Source organism: Epinephelus lanceolatus, chromosome 22 (assembly GCF_041903045.1).
Source record: "Epinephelus lanceolatus isolate andai-2023 chromosome 22, ASM4190304v1, whole genome shotgun sequence".
In the NCBI taxonomy this organism is placed as follows: Eukaryota; Metazoa; Chordata; class Actinopteri; order Perciformes; family Serranidae; genus Epinephelus; species Epinephelus lanceolatus.
The window spans coordinates 415,164-432,369 of record NC_135755.1 but is presented as its reverse complement, the minus strand read 5'-3'; the positions used below and the strand labels follow the sequence as shown (position 1 = coordinate 432,369).

At 46.6% G+C, this 17,206-nt stretch overlaps 1 protein-coding gene across 3 annotated transcripts in view; it reads right to left on the bottom strand.

Moving 5' to 3' along the window:
- Nucleotides 1-16,000, bottom strand: part of ctc1 (CTS telomere maintenance complex component 1) — a 30,892-nt gene extending 14,892 nt beyond the window's left edge. For 2 of the 3 annotated variants that reach the window (XR_013488530.1, XM_078164207.1), the window contains exons 1-20: nucleotides 15,849-16,000; nucleotides 15,072-15,170; nucleotides 14,894-14,988; nucleotides 14,588-14,810; nucleotides 14,159-14,403; nucleotides 10,593-10,722; nucleotides 10,192-10,500; nucleotides 9,987-10,109; nucleotides 9,524-9,753; nucleotides 9,077-9,230; nucleotides 8,326-8,528; nucleotides 7,591-7,754; nucleotides 7,384-7,498; nucleotides 5,152-5,575; nucleotides 4,866-4,955; nucleotides 4,369-4,506; nucleotides 4,206-4,252; nucleotides 3,081-3,293; nucleotides 2,898-2,966; nucleotides 2,638-2,797 (exon numbers count right to left, since the gene is read on the bottom strand). Coding sequence is in view for 2 of the 3 variants with exons in the window: in XM_078164207.1 (XP_078020333.1) it covers nucleotides 2,638-2,797; nucleotides 2,898-2,966; nucleotides 3,081-3,293; nucleotides 4,206-4,252; nucleotides 4,369-4,506; nucleotides 4,866-4,955; nucleotides 5,152-5,575; nucleotides 7,384-7,498; nucleotides 7,591-7,754; nucleotides 8,326-8,528; nucleotides 9,077-9,230; nucleotides 9,524-9,753; nucleotides 9,987-10,109; nucleotides 10,192-10,500; nucleotides 10,593-10,722; nucleotides 14,159-14,403; nucleotides 14,588-14,810; nucleotides 14,894-14,988; nucleotides 15,072-15,170; nucleotides 15,849-15,899 (3,282 nt within the window). In the remaining variant the exon portion in view is untranslated. Of the gene's footprint in view, nucleotides 1-2,637; nucleotides 2,798-2,897; nucleotides 2,967-3,080; nucleotides 3,294-4,205; nucleotides 4,253-4,368; nucleotides 4,507-4,865; nucleotides 4,956-5,151; nucleotides 5,576-7,383; nucleotides 7,499-7,590; nucleotides 7,755-8,325; nucleotides 8,529-9,076; nucleotides 9,231-9,523; nucleotides 9,754-9,986; nucleotides 10,110-10,191; nucleotides 10,501-10,592; nucleotides 10,723-14,158; nucleotides 14,404-14,587; nucleotides 14,811-14,893; nucleotides 14,989-15,070; nucleotides 15,171-15,848 lie in introns of all 3 variants that reach the window. The other variant, XM_078164208.1, reaches the window with a different exon arrangement.
- Nucleotides 16,001-17,206: the final 1,206 nt, after the last annotated feature.

The following is a 17,206-nucleotide window of genomic DNA, read 5'->3' as shown; positions in this document are numbered from 1 at the left end:
ACACAGTAGAACACACAGTAGAACACGCAGTAGAGCACACACAGTAGAACACACAGTAGAACACACAGTAGCGCACAGTAGAACTCAGTAGAACACAGTAGAACACCATAGAACACAGTAAAACACACAGTAGAAAACCATAGAACACACAGTAGAACACCGTAGAACACGCAGTAGAGCACACACAGTAGAACACACAGTAGCGCACAGTAGAACTCAGTAGAACACAGTAGAACACACAGTAGAATGCAGTAGAACACACAGTGGGACACACAGTGGGACACACAGTAGGACAAAGCAGAACACACAGTAGAACTCAGTAGAACACACAGTAGAACACATAGTAGAACGCAGTAGAACACACAGTAGAACACACAGTAGAACACAGTGGGACACACAGTAGAACACACAGTAGAACGCAGTAGAACACACAGTAGAACACCATAGAACACAGTAAAATACACAGTAGAAAACCATAAAACACACAGTAGAACACACAGTAGAACATACAGTAGAACGCAGTAGAACACACAGTAGGACACACAGTAGAACACACAGTAGAACACAGTAGAACACACAGTAGAACGCAGTAGAACACACAGTAGAACACACAGTAGAACACACAGTGGGACACTCAGTAGAACACACAGTAGAACACACAGTAGAATGCAGTAGAACACACAGTAGAACACAGTAGAACACATAGTAGAACACACATTGGAACACACAGTAGGACACAGTAGAACTCAGTAGAACACACAGTAGGACACACAGTAGAACACACTGTGGGACACACAGTAGGACACAGTAGAACTCAGTAGAACACACAGTAGAACACACATTGGAACACACAGTAGGACACAGTAGAACTCGGTAGAACACACAGTAGAACTCAGTAGAACACACAGTAGGACACACAGTAGAACACACTGTGGGACACACAGTAGGACACAGTAGAACTCAGTAGAACACACAGTAGGACACAGTAGAACACACCGTGGGACACACAGTAGAACACACAGTAGAACTCAGTAGAACACACAGTAGAACTCAGTAGAACACTCAGTAGAACACACAGTAGAACACACAGTAGAACGCAGTAGAACACACAGTAGAACACAGTAGAACACACAGTAGAACGCAGTAGAACACACAGTAGAATGCAGTAGAACACAGTAGAACACACAGTGGGACACTCAGTAGAACACACAGTAGAACACACAGTAGAATGCAGTAGAACACACAGTAGAACTCAGTAGAACACACAGGAGAACATACAGCAGAACGCAGTAGAACACACAGTAGAACACACAGTAGCACACACAGTAGAACACACAGTAGAACATACAGTAGAACACAGTAGAACACACAGTAGAACACAAAGTAGAACGCAGTAGAACACACAGAACACAGTAGAACACACAGTAGCACACATAGTAGAACACAGTATAACACACAGTAGAACTCAGTAGAACACACAGTAGAACATACAGCAGAACGCAGTAGAACACACAGTAGAACACGCAGTAGAACACAGTAGAACACACAGTAGAACTCAGTAGAACACACAGTAGGACACACAGTAGAACACACAGTAGAATGCAGTAGAACACACAGTAGAACTCAGTAGAACACACAGTAGAATGCAGTAGAACACACAGTAGAACTCAGTAGAACACACAGTAGAACGCAGTAGAACACACAGTGGAACACACAGTAGAACGCAGTAGAACACACAGTAGAACTCAGTAGAACACACAGTAGGACACACAGTAGAACACACAGTAGAACAGAGTAGAACACACAGTAGAACTCAGTAGAACACACAGTAGAACACAATAGAACACACAGTAGAACACACAGTAGAACGCAGTAGAACACGCAGTAGAACACACAGTAGAATGCAGTAGAACACACAGTAGAACAAACAGTAGGACACACAGTAGAACACACAGTAGAACTCAGTAGAACACACAGTGGAACACACAGTAGAACACACAGTAGAACTCAGTAGAACACACAGTAGAACACACAGTAGGACACACAGTAGAACACACAGTAGAACGCAGTAGAACACACAGTGGAACACACAGTAGAACGCAGTAGAACACACAGTAGAACTCAGTAGAACACACAGTAGAACACTCAGTAGAACGCAGTGGAACACACAGTAGAACGCAGTAGAACACACAGTAGAACACTCAGTAGAACGCAGTAGAACACACAGTGGAACACACAGTAGAACGAAGTAGAACACACAGTAGAACTCAGTAGAACACACAGTAGGACACACAGTAGAACACAGTAGAACACACAGTGGAACACACAGTAGAACGAAGTAGAACACACAGTAGAACTCAGTAGAACACACAGTAGGACACACAGTAGAACACAGTAGGACACACAGTAGAACACACAGAAGAACGCAGTAGAACACACAGTAGAACTCAGTAGAACACACAGTAGAACACACAGTAGAACACAGTAGAACACACAGTAGAACACACAGTAGAACGCAGTAGAACACACAGTAGAACTCAGTAGAACACACAGTAGAACACACAGTAGAACAAAGTAGAACTCAGTAGAACACACAGTAGAACACACAGTAGAACAAAGTAGAACTCAGTAGAACACCTGTGTGTAGACGCTCCCACACAGCGAGCAGCTCCACTGCAGCTGCAGGAACAGGAAACACACCACGTGACCTTTGACCCGACCTACAGTGCTCCTCTGCTCCCTGCTCACTGCCCACACACCCAGGTGCATCATGGGAGCAGGAGGAGGCATGGTGGAGCTGACAGGAAACACACACACACACACACACACACATGGATCAATCAGTAAATCAATAACATTATCAATACTGTCATTGATCTGTGTGTCTGTGTGGTTACCTCGTATCTCCCAGTGAGATAACTGTTACTGAGCTGACAGGAAGAGAACTGCAATACACTCCTCCTGACCTGGAACACACACACACACACACACACACACACACATGGTAACACACTCAAGTGATATTATATACAATGTGTAACCTGTGTGTGTGTGTGTGTGTGTGTGTGTGTGTATGTTACCTGGACACTCTCCTCTGGAAAGCAGACAGCAGCAGTGTGTTGCCAGGCAACAAGCCAGGTGGGTAGGGGGTGTGGCTCAGGTCCAGGTACACCTGGAGGCTCCTCCCACTGTGGTCACACACTGTGAGTCTCACACCTGCAGCAGAGTCAGTGGTCCTGTCGTTCAGACTGATCCTGTCACACACCTGAGCCTGAACACACACCAGCTCTGAGCTGCGCACACACAAGTGCGCACACACACACACACACACACACACACACACACACACACACACACACACACACACACACCAGGTGAGATGTTTCAGTCACACTCCAGCTGCTTCTCGTTCTGACACTGACAGTTAAGCTGTCATGGTGGTGATACACCTCTGGGTGGCGTCAGTTTGTGTCATCAGTGTGCAACTTGCACTTCTTCACTTCCTGTATGAGTTAAGAGCCAAATCATGATGTTTTTTTCAAAGAACAGCAGCTGTTAGCAGTTAGCAGCTAACTCAAAGAAGAACAACAGCTGCTAGCAGTTAGCAGCTAACTCAAAGAAGAAGAACAGCTGTTAGCAGTTAGCAGCTAACTTGAAGAAGAACAGCAGCTGTTAGCAGTTAGCAGCTAACTCAAAGAAGAAGAACAACAGCTGTTAGCAGTTAGCAGCTAACTCAAAGAAGAAGAACAACAGCTGTTAGCAGTTAGCAGCTAACTTGAAGAAGAACAGCAGCTGTTAGCAGTTAGCAGCTAACTCAAAGAAGAAGAACAGCAGCTGTTTGCAGTTAGCAGCTATCTCAAAGAAGACAAACAACAGCAGTTAGCAGTTAGCAGCTAACTCAAAGAAGAAGAACAACAGCTGTTAGCAGTTAGCAGCTAACTTGAAGAAGAACAGCAGCTGTTAGCAGTTAGCAGCTATCTCAAAGAAGAAGAACAACAGCTGTTAGCAGTTAGCATCTAACTCGAAGAAGAAGAAGAACAGCAGCAGCTGTTAGCAGTTAGCCGCTAACTCAAAGTAGAAGATGTAAACATGTTATTGAACACATTAAAGTGAATCTGTCAGACAGTGGGACATCGACCAATCAGAGATCAGAGACCAGTCAGAGGAGGAGGAGGAGGAGGAGGAGGAGGAGGATGAAGATTTACCTGCAGTCCAGCACATCAGAGACAGACAGGACAGAGGGCGGGACAGGCTGAGCACACACAGAAACACACAGTTAAACCTCAATGATCACCTGATCAATAACACATGACTGATTATTGATGCTCCAGCTCTCAGTGTGTGTGTGTGTGTGTGTGTGTGTGTTACCTGTGTGCAGGTGTGCAGCCGCAGTGGGCGGATCAGAGTATGGAACCTCCATTCAGATGGGACCTGCAGGGTGGGGTCAGTGTGGAGCTCCACCCCCCTCCGCCCAGAAACACCACAGCCAATCAGAACGGTGGGATCCTGAGGCACAGACACACACGGACCAATCAGCTGTCAGGTATTTGTCTCACTGCTACAAACACCTACAAGACGTAGCAACGTTATCTGTGGACTTCAGAGTGATGACGGGCTGATGACATCACTGTGACCATGACCTTCTTTACACAGCAACAATATTCAGTGACTTTCCAAAACTTTCCAGGACCTGACTCATTCCATGTGTTTTCCAGGTCTGAAAATGAGCTGCTTCTCCAGGTTTTCCAGGACTGTAGGAACCCTGTATTCATGGGCTGGACAGAATAATAACAATAATAACAGAACCGACAGGTGAGAGGACATCAGCCCCGCCCCCTCAGTGACATCACCACAGGTGTGTTTACCTGTGTGTTAGCGGCGATGAGTCTGTAGAAACATCCAGGCTGCAGGAGAGGAAACCATCGAGCTGACACACCTGAGAGCACCAGGACCACCTGCACGCACACACACACACACACACACACACACACACACACACTCAGCACAGGGGCATTATGGGATGTATTCTTCTTCTTCTTAAGAGGGCGGGGCTTATTCAAACGTCTGCTGGGTCACACCCATCAGCTGACCTCAGAGCTTGTTACAACCCGCTGAACACAGGGCCATTATGGGATGCTTCAGATGTCTCACCTTCTCCTGTCTCTCTGACTCCACCTCTCTGTCTGTCATTGGTCCGTTCTTCGGGTCCCACCCCCAGCTGACCACCGGACCAATCACAGCTGCTCTGACAGAGAAACACTGCGACAGCCCGGCTTCATCCCCCTTTAACCCCGCCCCTGTATTCCTCCAGGCCACGCCGTCCTTCTGCTCAACCCGGATCACCATGGAGACGCAGGGCTGGGAGCCGCCGCCCGTCATGGTGACCGTGGAGAAGACAGAGGGGGAGGAGCTTTCTTCTTCTTCTTCTTCTCTTCTTCTCTTCCTCCTCCCTGCAGTCTGTTTCCTGTCTGTGACCTCACCTCCTGACTCCGCCCCCCTCTGTCCCAGGTGTGTAACCATGGCAACAGATGGACTCAGGATGTGGACGTGGTCCAGAGAGAACTGCAGGTACGCGCTGACACACACACACACACACACACACACACACACACACACACACAACATGATTTAATGTGTGAAACAGACGTGGCAGTGACACCGTGACTTCTCTCAGCTCAACCTGGGGTTTGTTCACACCTGTCGACCCTGTGGGGTGTGTTTGTTTCATCTGAGTCCATCACCAGCAGAGGTAACTTGTCCACCCTGATGAACTGGTTCTGTTTTCCAATGATGGTCTTCATAGTCTCTAGATGTTCTTGCTCCTCTGTCTCTTTCACCCACTCTGCCTCCTGGTTTACACCAGAGTTACACCAACTTAAAGCTAAAGGCCGTCACCTGAACGCCTTTGTGCATAAACTGGCTTTGTGGAGCACAGACACATGAACACTAGCCACTTACTTACTTCTCTACTATCTGAAGCTAGATCAACACATGATGCACATTTAATCCAGTCAGCTGAAGGAAACATTCGATCCCTCTCTCCACTGTTCACAACCTTCTACATCCACCTAATGCTCTGGCTCCTCACCTGTTCTGTCCCGCCCAGTCTAACACCTTTATCAACTTTGTTAATGCCAAAACTGAACATATTCACCAGCAGCTGACCACGTCTAACAACACTAACTACAGCTCACCTGATTTGCTTCTCTGTGCTCCCCCTTGCTTCCCTATATAGTTTGAAACTTCCCACTGTTGCTGAAATATCTTGTCCGATTCGTAAATCCAAATCATCTACCTGCCTGTTAGACCCCCTTCTGACTGTGACTGTTCCTTCCTCCCTTTCCTCTGGTCTTGAGCCCACATCTCTCAAACTGCTGCTATGACTCCAGTACTAAAGAAACCTGGTGCAGATCCCAACAATTTGAGCAACTTCCAACCAAATTCAAATGTACCATTCCTCTCTAAAATACTTGAAGGATCAGTTGCAGCTCAGGTCCACACTCACCTTAGACACAACAATCTGAACAAGTTCAGTCTGGTTGTTGCTGGTTGTTGCTCCTGTCACAGCACTGAGACAGCTGGTCAAAATCATTAACGATCTGTGTGCAGCCTTTGACACCATTTCACATAATGTCCTCCCAGAAAGATTAGCTACCACTGGTATCACTGGCGCTGCTCTAAACTGGTTTAAGGCACATCTCTCTGGCTGCACTCATTTTGTTCAAATCAGCAAATTCAGATCCAACTCTTTTCCAGTTACTAGTGGTGTTCCTCAGGGCTCTGTCCTAGGTCCCCTTTCATCTACCTCTGGGCCATATCTTTAGAAAATGTAGTATTCAATTCCACTGTTAGGCCAATGACTCCCAGCTCTACCTGTCCACCAGACCTACCTGTCTGAACTCCTTCATATCTACACACCCTCCTGTACTCTGAGATCCTCCTCTGCACTCCAGCTCACATCACCATCTGCTCTCCTGACCACCATGGGTTCTAGATCCTTCAGCCGCTCAGCTCCTCACCTCTGGACGACCTCTCCAACATGACAGTCACAATATTGACTCCCTCACCATTTTCAGACCTCGTCTGAAAACACACCTTTTCAAGCAGCCGTATTCGGTCTGATTTAACAGACACTCACATATTGATGATGATTATTTTATAACTAATGTTTATAACCATGATTTTGTCTCGTCATTATTTTAACTTTATCATAGATCACTGAATTGTTTGATTTTATGATCGATGGATACACTGCTGCTTGTTTTGTGTTTTACTGAGTCCTGTCAGGTGTCCTTGAGTGTCCTGAAAGGTGCCTACAAATAAAATGCATCATTATTATTATTATTATTATTGTTCTGTGTGTGTGTGTGTGTGTGTGTGTACCTGCAGTGTTTGTGTGTGATGTACTGGTCCTGGTCCAGGTGTTGGTGGGAGGGGAAATCTGATTGGAGGAATCTTTCTGTTACCATGGTGAACTGATGTACACACACCAGACAACCTGCAACACACACAAACATTTACTAAACCTGCAGTGACCTTTGACCAGTGTGTGTGTGTGTGTGTGTGTGTGTGTGTGTGTGTGTGTGGTACCTATCCAGGCGGTGTTGAAGGCCGCCCTCTGACCTCCCTCCTCTTCCTGGCTGGTTTCCGTGACGACGCAGGCCACAGCTCCCGTCCTGTCTCTGAGCTGCAGAGTGTGTTCAGATGTCTGTGACGGCAGCTCCAACACGCCGACCACCAGCAGGGGGCGCTGCCTGCATCACAGCGCACACACACACACACACACACACACACACACACAGGGAGGCGTCCTTCTTGATCAGGTATTGATCTTCTCTGATCAGGAGATAAACAGGGTTCATTACACAGAGTCACAGACTCAGCACCTGTTAAAACATGATGATGTCACAGTGACCTTTGACCACCAAAATCTAATCAGTTCATTTTTGAGTCAAAGTAGACGTTTGTGCCTAATTTCAAAAACTTCCACAGACTGATGGACTGACAGACTGAAGGACTGACAGACTGATGGACTGACAGACTGAAGGACTGATAGACTGAAGGACTGACAGACTGATGGACTGACAGACTGAAGGACTGACAGACTGATGGACTGACAGACTGAAGGACTGATAGACTGAAGGACTGACAGACTGATGGACTGACAGACTGAAGGACTGACAGACTGATGGACTGAAGGACTGACGGACTGAAGGGGTGATGGACTGACGAACAGCCAGACTGTTGGACCGAGGGACTGAGGAACTGATGGACTGATGTGCACAGGTAAAAACAGAGACTGATCTGAGCTGAATGACACTTTACCTGAGTGCGTCTCCAGTCTCAGGGTCAGAGGTCAGAGTCCTACAGGACCAGGACAGTGCTGTGTTTATCTGAGACCTGGTCAGACTGGGTCCACCAGAGGGCAGCAGAGAGCTCAGAGACAAAGAAGACCAGCACTCTGACTGGAGGGACTGAGTGAGCTCTGATACACTGATGGACTGAGACACTGCAGGGTCCACGCTGTACTGTGGAGACACAGAGGACACTGTGCTGTGGAGACACAGAGGACACTGTACTGTGGAGACACAGAGGACACTGGAGACACAGAGGACACTGTACTGTGGAGACACAGAGGACACTGTACTGAGGAGACACAGAGAACACTGTGCTGTGGAGAAACAGAGGACACTGTGCTGTGGAGACACAGAGGACACTGTACTGTGGAGACACAGAGGACACTGTGCTGTGGAGACACAGAGGACACAATACTGTGGAGACACAGAGGACACTGTGCTGTGGAGACACAGAGGACACAATACTGTGGAGACACAGAGGACACTGTGGAGACACAGAGGACACTGTACTGTGGAGACACAGAGGACACTGTGCTGTGGAGACACAGAGGACACTGTACTGTGGAGACACAGAGGACACTGTACTGTGGAGACACAGAGGACACTGTGCTGTGGAGACACAGAGGACACTGTACTGTGGAGACACAGAGGACACTGTGCTGTGGAGACACAGAGGACACAATACTGTGGAGACACAGAGGACACTGCAGGTTGTCTACCTGTGTTAGAGGACAGGTGTGAGGCTCGTCCAACATCTCTGAGTAGATGTCCCGCCTTCCTCTTCCTCCTCCTCTTCCTCGTCTCCACAAAAACTCCATCATCTTCCAGGACAACACACACACACACTGCTGCTTCAACACACTGGGAACCAGACTGGAGACAGACAGAGGGAGAGACAGACAGACAGAGGGACAGACAGGGGGACAGACAGACAGTGGGAACAGACAGACAGGGGGTCAGAGTGACAGATGGGGACAAAGGGACAGACAGGGGAACAGACAGATAGACAGAGGGACAGACAGACAGACAGGAGGACAGACGGGGACAGACAGGGGACAGACAGAGGGACATGTTTGTACAGCGTTAAGGATCAGGCGTGTGTACTCCACATGATCTTGTTTGTCATCATTTACCTGTGCAGGTGTTCACTGTACCAGCTTCCTCACCTGTGTGTGAGCTGGGAGCTCAGGTGACAGGTCCACAGGTACTCAGACACGCCCATGTTCTTCTCCAGCAGTAACCGTGGTAACACTCCATCACCGGGGCAGCTGGAGTCCAGCGATGAGCCCACCACCCTGCTGAAGGTGGTGACCCTGAGGGTGGAGCGCAGACAGGTGCAAAGCATGCTGGGAGGAAAATCAGGACAGGGCCGGTACAGGAAGTGGACGTGACGGAGCTGCAGGGGGAGCAAACAATAACTGTGACTCACACCTGTACTGTGACTCACCTGTACTGTGACTCACCTGTACTGTGACTCACACCTGTACTGTGACTCACCTGTACTGTAACTCACCTGTACTGTGACTCACACCTGTACTGTGACTCACCTGTACTGTAACTCACCTGTACTGTGACTCACACCTGTACTCTGACTCACCTGTACTCTGACTCACCTGTACTGTGACTCACCTCCACAGAGTCTCCTGCTCTCAGTTTCCTCCTCAGAGTCGGCTGATAGGCCAGGCACAGTCCCACCTTCCTGTCGATGACGTACAGCCCCGCCCCCGCACTCACCACCTCAGTCACAGTACCCTATCAGAGGAGAGAGGTGGGGCTTACAGCACAGGTAACATTTTTACAGCCAATCAGAGCTCAGTGTTTTTATGTACTTCACCTGGTAACTGATGACTCTGGACTTTTTCATCCTGACAGCTGATTGGACGACGTCTCTGTCAGCTTCTGCCTCTTCACAGTCGTCATCGTTGACATGTGACATCATCAGCGGAGGGGGCGTGTCTGTGGGTGAGTCAGTGTGTGTGTCGTCTGCAGGAGTGTGTGTGTAGTTTGTGTGTATTTCAGAATGGTCTGTCACACACAGGACGTTGTTTCCTCTCCAGCCTCGTAGGACACACACACGCAGTGCCGTCACACACACACTCTGACCAACACACATACACTGAGTCCACCACAGCCTGCTGCTGTCCTACAGAGAGACAGAGACACAGAGACCTCAGTTTGACTCTCAGGTATTAGACTGTCACTGTGTTTAACTTCTCAGGAAGTGACATCATTCACCTTGACGAGGACAGGAAGAGTGTGGACGTCGTCCGTCAGCGAGAAGCAGAAGAAGGTTGTTCCTGCTACATCCAGCAGAGGACAGACTGAAGCCACCTGTCCATAGACTGAGACACGCTGTCCACGAGTCCTGGGAGACAAAGACAGACAGAGACAGAGACTAAACTGGTGACAGATGGGCATATCTTCACCTCTCTGAGAAACAAGGTTACAAGAGATATTCGAGCTGCTAAAGCAACCTTCTTTGTTAACATGCTGAGGGAAGCTAAGGGAAACCCAAAACAAATTTGGGACAACCTGAAAAGGCTATCTGGGAACTGGCAAAGCACAAAAAAACAACCAGAAATTAAAAATAATGGCTGCTTTATTAAAAGCCCAGTACAAACCGCAACTTTCTTCAACACATATTTTGTTAACTCTGTTAAGGCGACAGTGCCCATCGGTCAAACAAGACCACTTGTCCCACCTCCAGTAGATAAGACCCAGCCAGTCTTCTCCCTGGTGGAAGTCACTAAATCTGAAATAAATAAATTTATGACCTCCCTGAAAAATTCTAAATCCAAAGATATATTTGGACTGGACTCGCTTTTTCTAAAAAGGAACGCAGATTCACTCACTGACCCATTAACAAAAATAGTTAATGCCTCTATTAATGAAGCTAAATATCCCAATGACTGGAAGTCAGCCATTGTTGTACCAATTTTTAAAACAGGAGACCCAACCGTGGTGAGCAATTATAGGCCAGTCAGCATCTTGCCCACTATATCCAAAATTGCAGAAAAATGTGTTGCGGAACAGCTAATCTCCCACCTTAATTGTAGCCCGTACACTCTGGACCCAATGCAGTTTGGCTTTCGGACCAACCACTCCACCGAGACGGCAAACTGCTTCTTTTTAGAGAACATCAAACACAAACTGGACAAAGGAGGAACTGTTGGTGCTGTATTCTTGGATTTTAAGAAGGCATTTGACACCGTAAACCATCAGATACTCCTCCGCAAACTCACAAACTACAACTTCTCCCCGGGTGCACTGAATTGGATGAAGTCCTATCTTAGTGATAGAGTCCAGTGTGTAAAGGTTGGCAGCGAGACATCACCCTTCCTTAGCAATGGAATGGGTGTTCCCCAGGGATCCATCTTAGGCCCTCTTCTGTTCAGCCTATTCATAAATGACCTTCCTTCAGTCTGCAAAGGGTGCGAGATTCAGATGTACGCAGATGACATGGTCATTTATGCGCATGGAAAACCCAAAGAACTGGCAGCTGCTAAACTGAATGCAGTTATGGAAAATGTCAATGCCTGGCTCAATGACTCACAACTGGTTCTTAATGTGAAGAAAACAGTTGGTATGTACTTCACAAAATCAAACTTGACACCAGCTAATAATCATGAAATTATTATAGCTGGAGAGTCTATTGAAATACTAACTGAATTTAAATATCTTGGTGTTATTCTTGACCCAAATCTATCCTTCAAAACACAGGTAAATAAAGTAATGCGGTCAGTCAAGTATAACCTATCCAATTTTAGATACATGAGGAACTGTCTAACACCCACGGCTGCACTTCTTTTTATGAACGCAATGATAATTTCTCATTTAACTTACTGCATGACAAGCTGGACACATGCAAAGGGCACAACACTGAAGCCCATTCTCTCCCTTTACAAGCAGACTCTCAAAGTGCTAGACAGAAAACCAAATACCTATCACCATTGCAATATTCTCCAGAAATATAACCTTCTCAGCTTTGAGAACCTGACAAACTACTCAGATGCCTGTCTAATATTTAAGATCTTGCATGGACTGCCCCCCCACCTCTCAATGCCTTTATTAAAACAAAAAACATCTGGCCTGAGATCCACAAGATCAAGTGAGCGAGGGGAATGCAGTGTGCCTTTCAGGTCCAGTTCTTTTAGCCAATCTTGCTTCTCTGTTAGAGCTGCACATTTCTGGAACACACTTCCAACTGACATCAGAAACTGTGCCACGCATCATACATTAACAAAAAATCTTAAGGCATGGTGTTTAAAAAACCAAATATGTGAGCATCTGTAACAAGTGTATGACCTTTTTTTCACTAGTTTTAACATGTTGTTAATTTGTTGAATGTTTTTTATCTATTAATAGGCCACCAGATATACAGCTTGGTATGTATTGTCATCCCAATGGAGTCTTACTGTGTCTTTGTCGCCGGCCATGTCTAGCTCTGCATCTAACTTTCTTTCTCTGTACATCTTCTGATTTGCATGGCTGATTATGTGCTGCTTGCCTTTCTTCTGCTATTGTGTGCTTCTGCATGACTCTTGTGAATTGTTGTGCTTGCTGCTATCTGTGCAACTATATTACTGCTACTATGTTACTCATGATATGTACTGTCTGTGCTGCTATGCTTCTGCACCTTATTTATCATTGTGTTGTGCGTCCAATATGGCTATAGTACATTGTTGGACTGGATTCTGTTCTGTGTTATGTCATTGTTATTTTATACTATGATGCTAAAAATAAATAAAATAAAACTGAAACTGAGACAGACAGACAGACAGAGACAGTCAAAGACAGACAGACAGACAGAGACAGTCAGAGACAGACAGACAAGCAGAGACAGTCAGAGACAGACAGACAGAGACAGTCAGAGACAGAGACAGACAGACAGACAGAGACAGTCAAAGACAGACAGACAGACAGAGAGAGACAGAGACAGAGTCAGAGACACAGACAGACACAGACACAGAGTGTTATGACTGTGGTCATTTACTTGGTTGTTTATGTTGTCTGTACTGACAGCTCTCTCTCTCCTCCCCTATTCTGCAGTAGCAATCAGCCTGTCTGTGTGTGTGCGATGAGCTGCAGGAGGTGTGATTCCCCAATCAACCACGTGACCGGGTTGCTGCCGCTGATTGGCTGACTGCTCAGTTTTAAACTCTACCTGACGCCGGCCTTCGGCCTCTCACTCTCCCCATTCCCAACATGACAGCAGCCGGTATTCTGTGTTATGATCTTGTATGTGCTGCAGTAGCATTTTTGATTTAGAGCATCTGCCTGCAGAAGCTGTTACCTTGAACTTTAGTTGTGTGTTAAAGCTACCTGTGACTGTGATTAGAACAGCTTATTTTAAGCATTGTAATATTGTAAATAATCTTGTTCAAATCAGTAGCAACCTTAAAGTAGGAGGGAGAAGCCATTTTTGTTGATCCCCTTTTCTCCTGTTTATTTCAGTTGGGAGGTAGGTTAGTTTGATTGTCTTTTGTTTCCACATTTATTTTCTGACAGGTAAGGTAGGGATCTGGACTTAGTTGTTTTGTTTGTTATTTTTGGCATTGCTCCTCTCTGAAGTTATAAAAATAAAACTGCTACTAAAACTTTCTACATGGAAGCTGGCTGACCTTCTTGGGAGTGGGAAGAGCGGGGGCACTTTATCATGTGTGGCCCAGGTGCCCCTAGGCCTGGGTCATAACAAGAGACAGACAGAGACAGAGACAGGTAGTCACAGTGCAGCTCCCCGATGCTTCCCTCCCTCCAGTCCTCATACAGAGGTCAGAGGTCACCTGTGACAGGTGACTCACCTGTTGTGCAGTAAACCAGCAGCCTCTCTGACTCCGACTGCTCTGCTAAGACCCGCCCCTCCTCCAGGACCAACAGCCAATCCCTGCTCAGGACCGGGACACAGCAGAACGGGAGAACCAATCAGCTCCATGTACCCTCCGCCCCCATCCTGGTCCTGGTCCTGCCCTGGGGCATTGTGGGGGATGTAGTTCCAGTGAGGGAGGAAGACAGGACAATTCATCCATAGAGGACATGGAGACAGGCACTGGAGACACAGACAGACAGACAGACAGACAGACAGACAGACAGACGTTCAATAAACAGTGGAGGAGCAAATCTATAATCAGTATTTACTCATCATCAGTATCACTTACCTGTGTGACATCAGACCTCAGGTGTCCCTCACACTCACCTGATGACATCACACCTCAGGTGTCCCTCACACTCACCTCACACCTGACGCTGCCACTGGCATCCATCAGCCTCCACTCTCCGCCCCGCCCCTCTCTCAGACAGCCAATCAGCAGCAGGTTGACTCGTGGCAGAGCCTGGTGACCCGGCAGCGAAAGCTCCGCCTCCTTGACCCATGCTCGCTGCTGATTGGTGCTCCAGGACAGGTTACTGACACAGGCCAGGTGCTGCCGGGAGCACAGCTCAGAGACGGACACCAGCCTGGTGATGAGGTCGGTAGAGGTCAGAGGTCAAAATAAAAGCCACAGTTATTCTGTTGATGATGATGATGATTATGGTCATACCTGTAGCTGACAGGTAAGGTGTGTGTGACGGCCATATTGTCCTGTATCTTCCTCACCACACACACACTCAGCTGATGAGCACACACACCTGCAGCCGGAACACAACAGACCGATGACGACACCTGTACCTGAACCTCTCACTGCCACAACACTCTATGAGCTGATTGGCTGACTCACCTGTCGATAAGTGGTCAGCAGCAGGAGGGGCGGAGCCATAGAGGACAGGAACCAGGTGTAGTGTGATGAATCTGAAGATGTCCTTTAACCAGAGCGCCTCCTGCAGGAGGAAGAGAGGGTTAGATACACAGAGGGTCAGTGTGGCTCCACCCTGACGTCTGACACACAGCGCTGCCGCCACGTCTGTTACAGGATGAGCCTGAATATCTGCTGACATCATCAGTCTGCTGACATCATCAGTCAGTCACCTGAGGTTACCTGTCTACACCATACATACTCCTGTTAACCTCGCTGTGTCAGATTTACCTGGTGACTTCCAGCTGAATGTGTCTGTGGTTGTCATGGTGACAACAGCTGTTTTCCACCAATCACCTGTGTCCAGGTGTCCTCTGACATGAGTCCATGGAGACAGATCAGGTCAGCTGTGTTTGACATAATGAAAAACAGGACACAGAGACATCTCGAGGACAGCTTCGTGTCCTCTACCTGGATGAACCACAGACACGTCCAGCTGAGTCACCTGTTGACACGGTCACAGGTAAATCTGAACCACCGCACGTCATTACATCACTGACGTCATCAGTGTAGTTAAACACTATTATAGCTCGGCGCAGTTTACAGCTCGGTGTGTCACATGTGAGCCGATGTTAACAGGACACATGAGAGACTGCAGAGCCGCCTTCAGTGTCCCTCTGTCCTCTGTCTGTTGTCTCTCTGACGCTAAACTTTATTAAATCCACACATTTTAAACGGAAGTTCGTCTATCGAAGTTACTGACTGCGTCTCCGCTGGGTTTGAACTGATCCAGGAACAGCTGCTCAGAGTCCATGTCTTCATCAGGTGTTTAATATGAGCCGTGTCCGCACTGTCAACAACACCAGCCCGCACTAAGTCTTCAAACTGGACTTCCTGTTCAACTACGGTGTCCGGAGAGGCTCAAACGGTCCACAGCGGAGTGCTTACAGGATGTCTCTCTGCTGCCACACAGCGGTCAGGTTTATGACCGCATGTTATTAATTATTAACGTTTTTATTAATGATGGGTTGTGATAAAGTTTTTACTTTGGACATCACACTCAGTAAAACGTCTGACAGAAAAAAAAGAATATATATACATATATATATATATATATATGTATATATATATATTTCCCCCTGTTAAAGGGTTTTTGGGGAGTTTTTCCTGATCAGCTGTGAGGGTCCTAAGGACAGAGGGATGTCGTATGTCGTATACATACATATATATACATACATCATCATACTGTTACCCACGGCAACAACAAGCCTGTCTGACAGTGAGATGATGACAGACTCTGTGGTGGTTCCAAAAAGAGGGCCTACTCTCCTCTATGTGCACTACTTACACTATTAATAAGTGTAGCCTTATTTGCAGCTTCGGTGCTTGAGTATTTAAGTTCATAGTGTTGTTACTCTTGATTGATTGTTTATGCACATACACTGCTCTAAGTTATTCTAAGCACTAGTGCCTGAGAGTGTAAAATTATATTTCTATATTGTTACTATATTTTTATATTATCATATCGTTCCTGGTTAAAACGACTCAACATTTATTAAGGAGTGTAAATTGTTTACTGTGTTCACAACACTTCTTACATTGTCCGTATCCGTTTTTTCTCTAAATGGGTTAGGGGTTTAAGAGATAATGTTAAGCGTAAAGCTTTATTTTTGTTTGCAAAACCACAGAAATCAGATTTTTGTTTTTTTCAAGAGTCACATACACTGGTAAATGATGCTTCTTTTTGGAAAACTCAATGGGGAAATGACCTGTGGTTCTCACATGGCTCAAAAAGATCAGCAGGGGTTACTATCTTAAAAAACAACTTTAGTGGTGTTATCTTACACTCAGAAAGTGACCCAGACGGCCACTATGTTATATTAATCCTTAATGTTAACAACAATATAATCCTTCTTACCAACTTGTATGGATATAACGCAAAACCTGAAAATGATTTTTTATTTGATGCTTTAGAATCTAGGTTTTTACACTGGTTATCAGTTTACCCAAATGCTGCACTCCTCGTGGGTGGCGACTACAACATTGCTCTGAATGGTTCCTTAGATAGATGGCCTCCAAGTGGTAACAATTTGTCTGCTTCTAATTTGACTACATTCATGC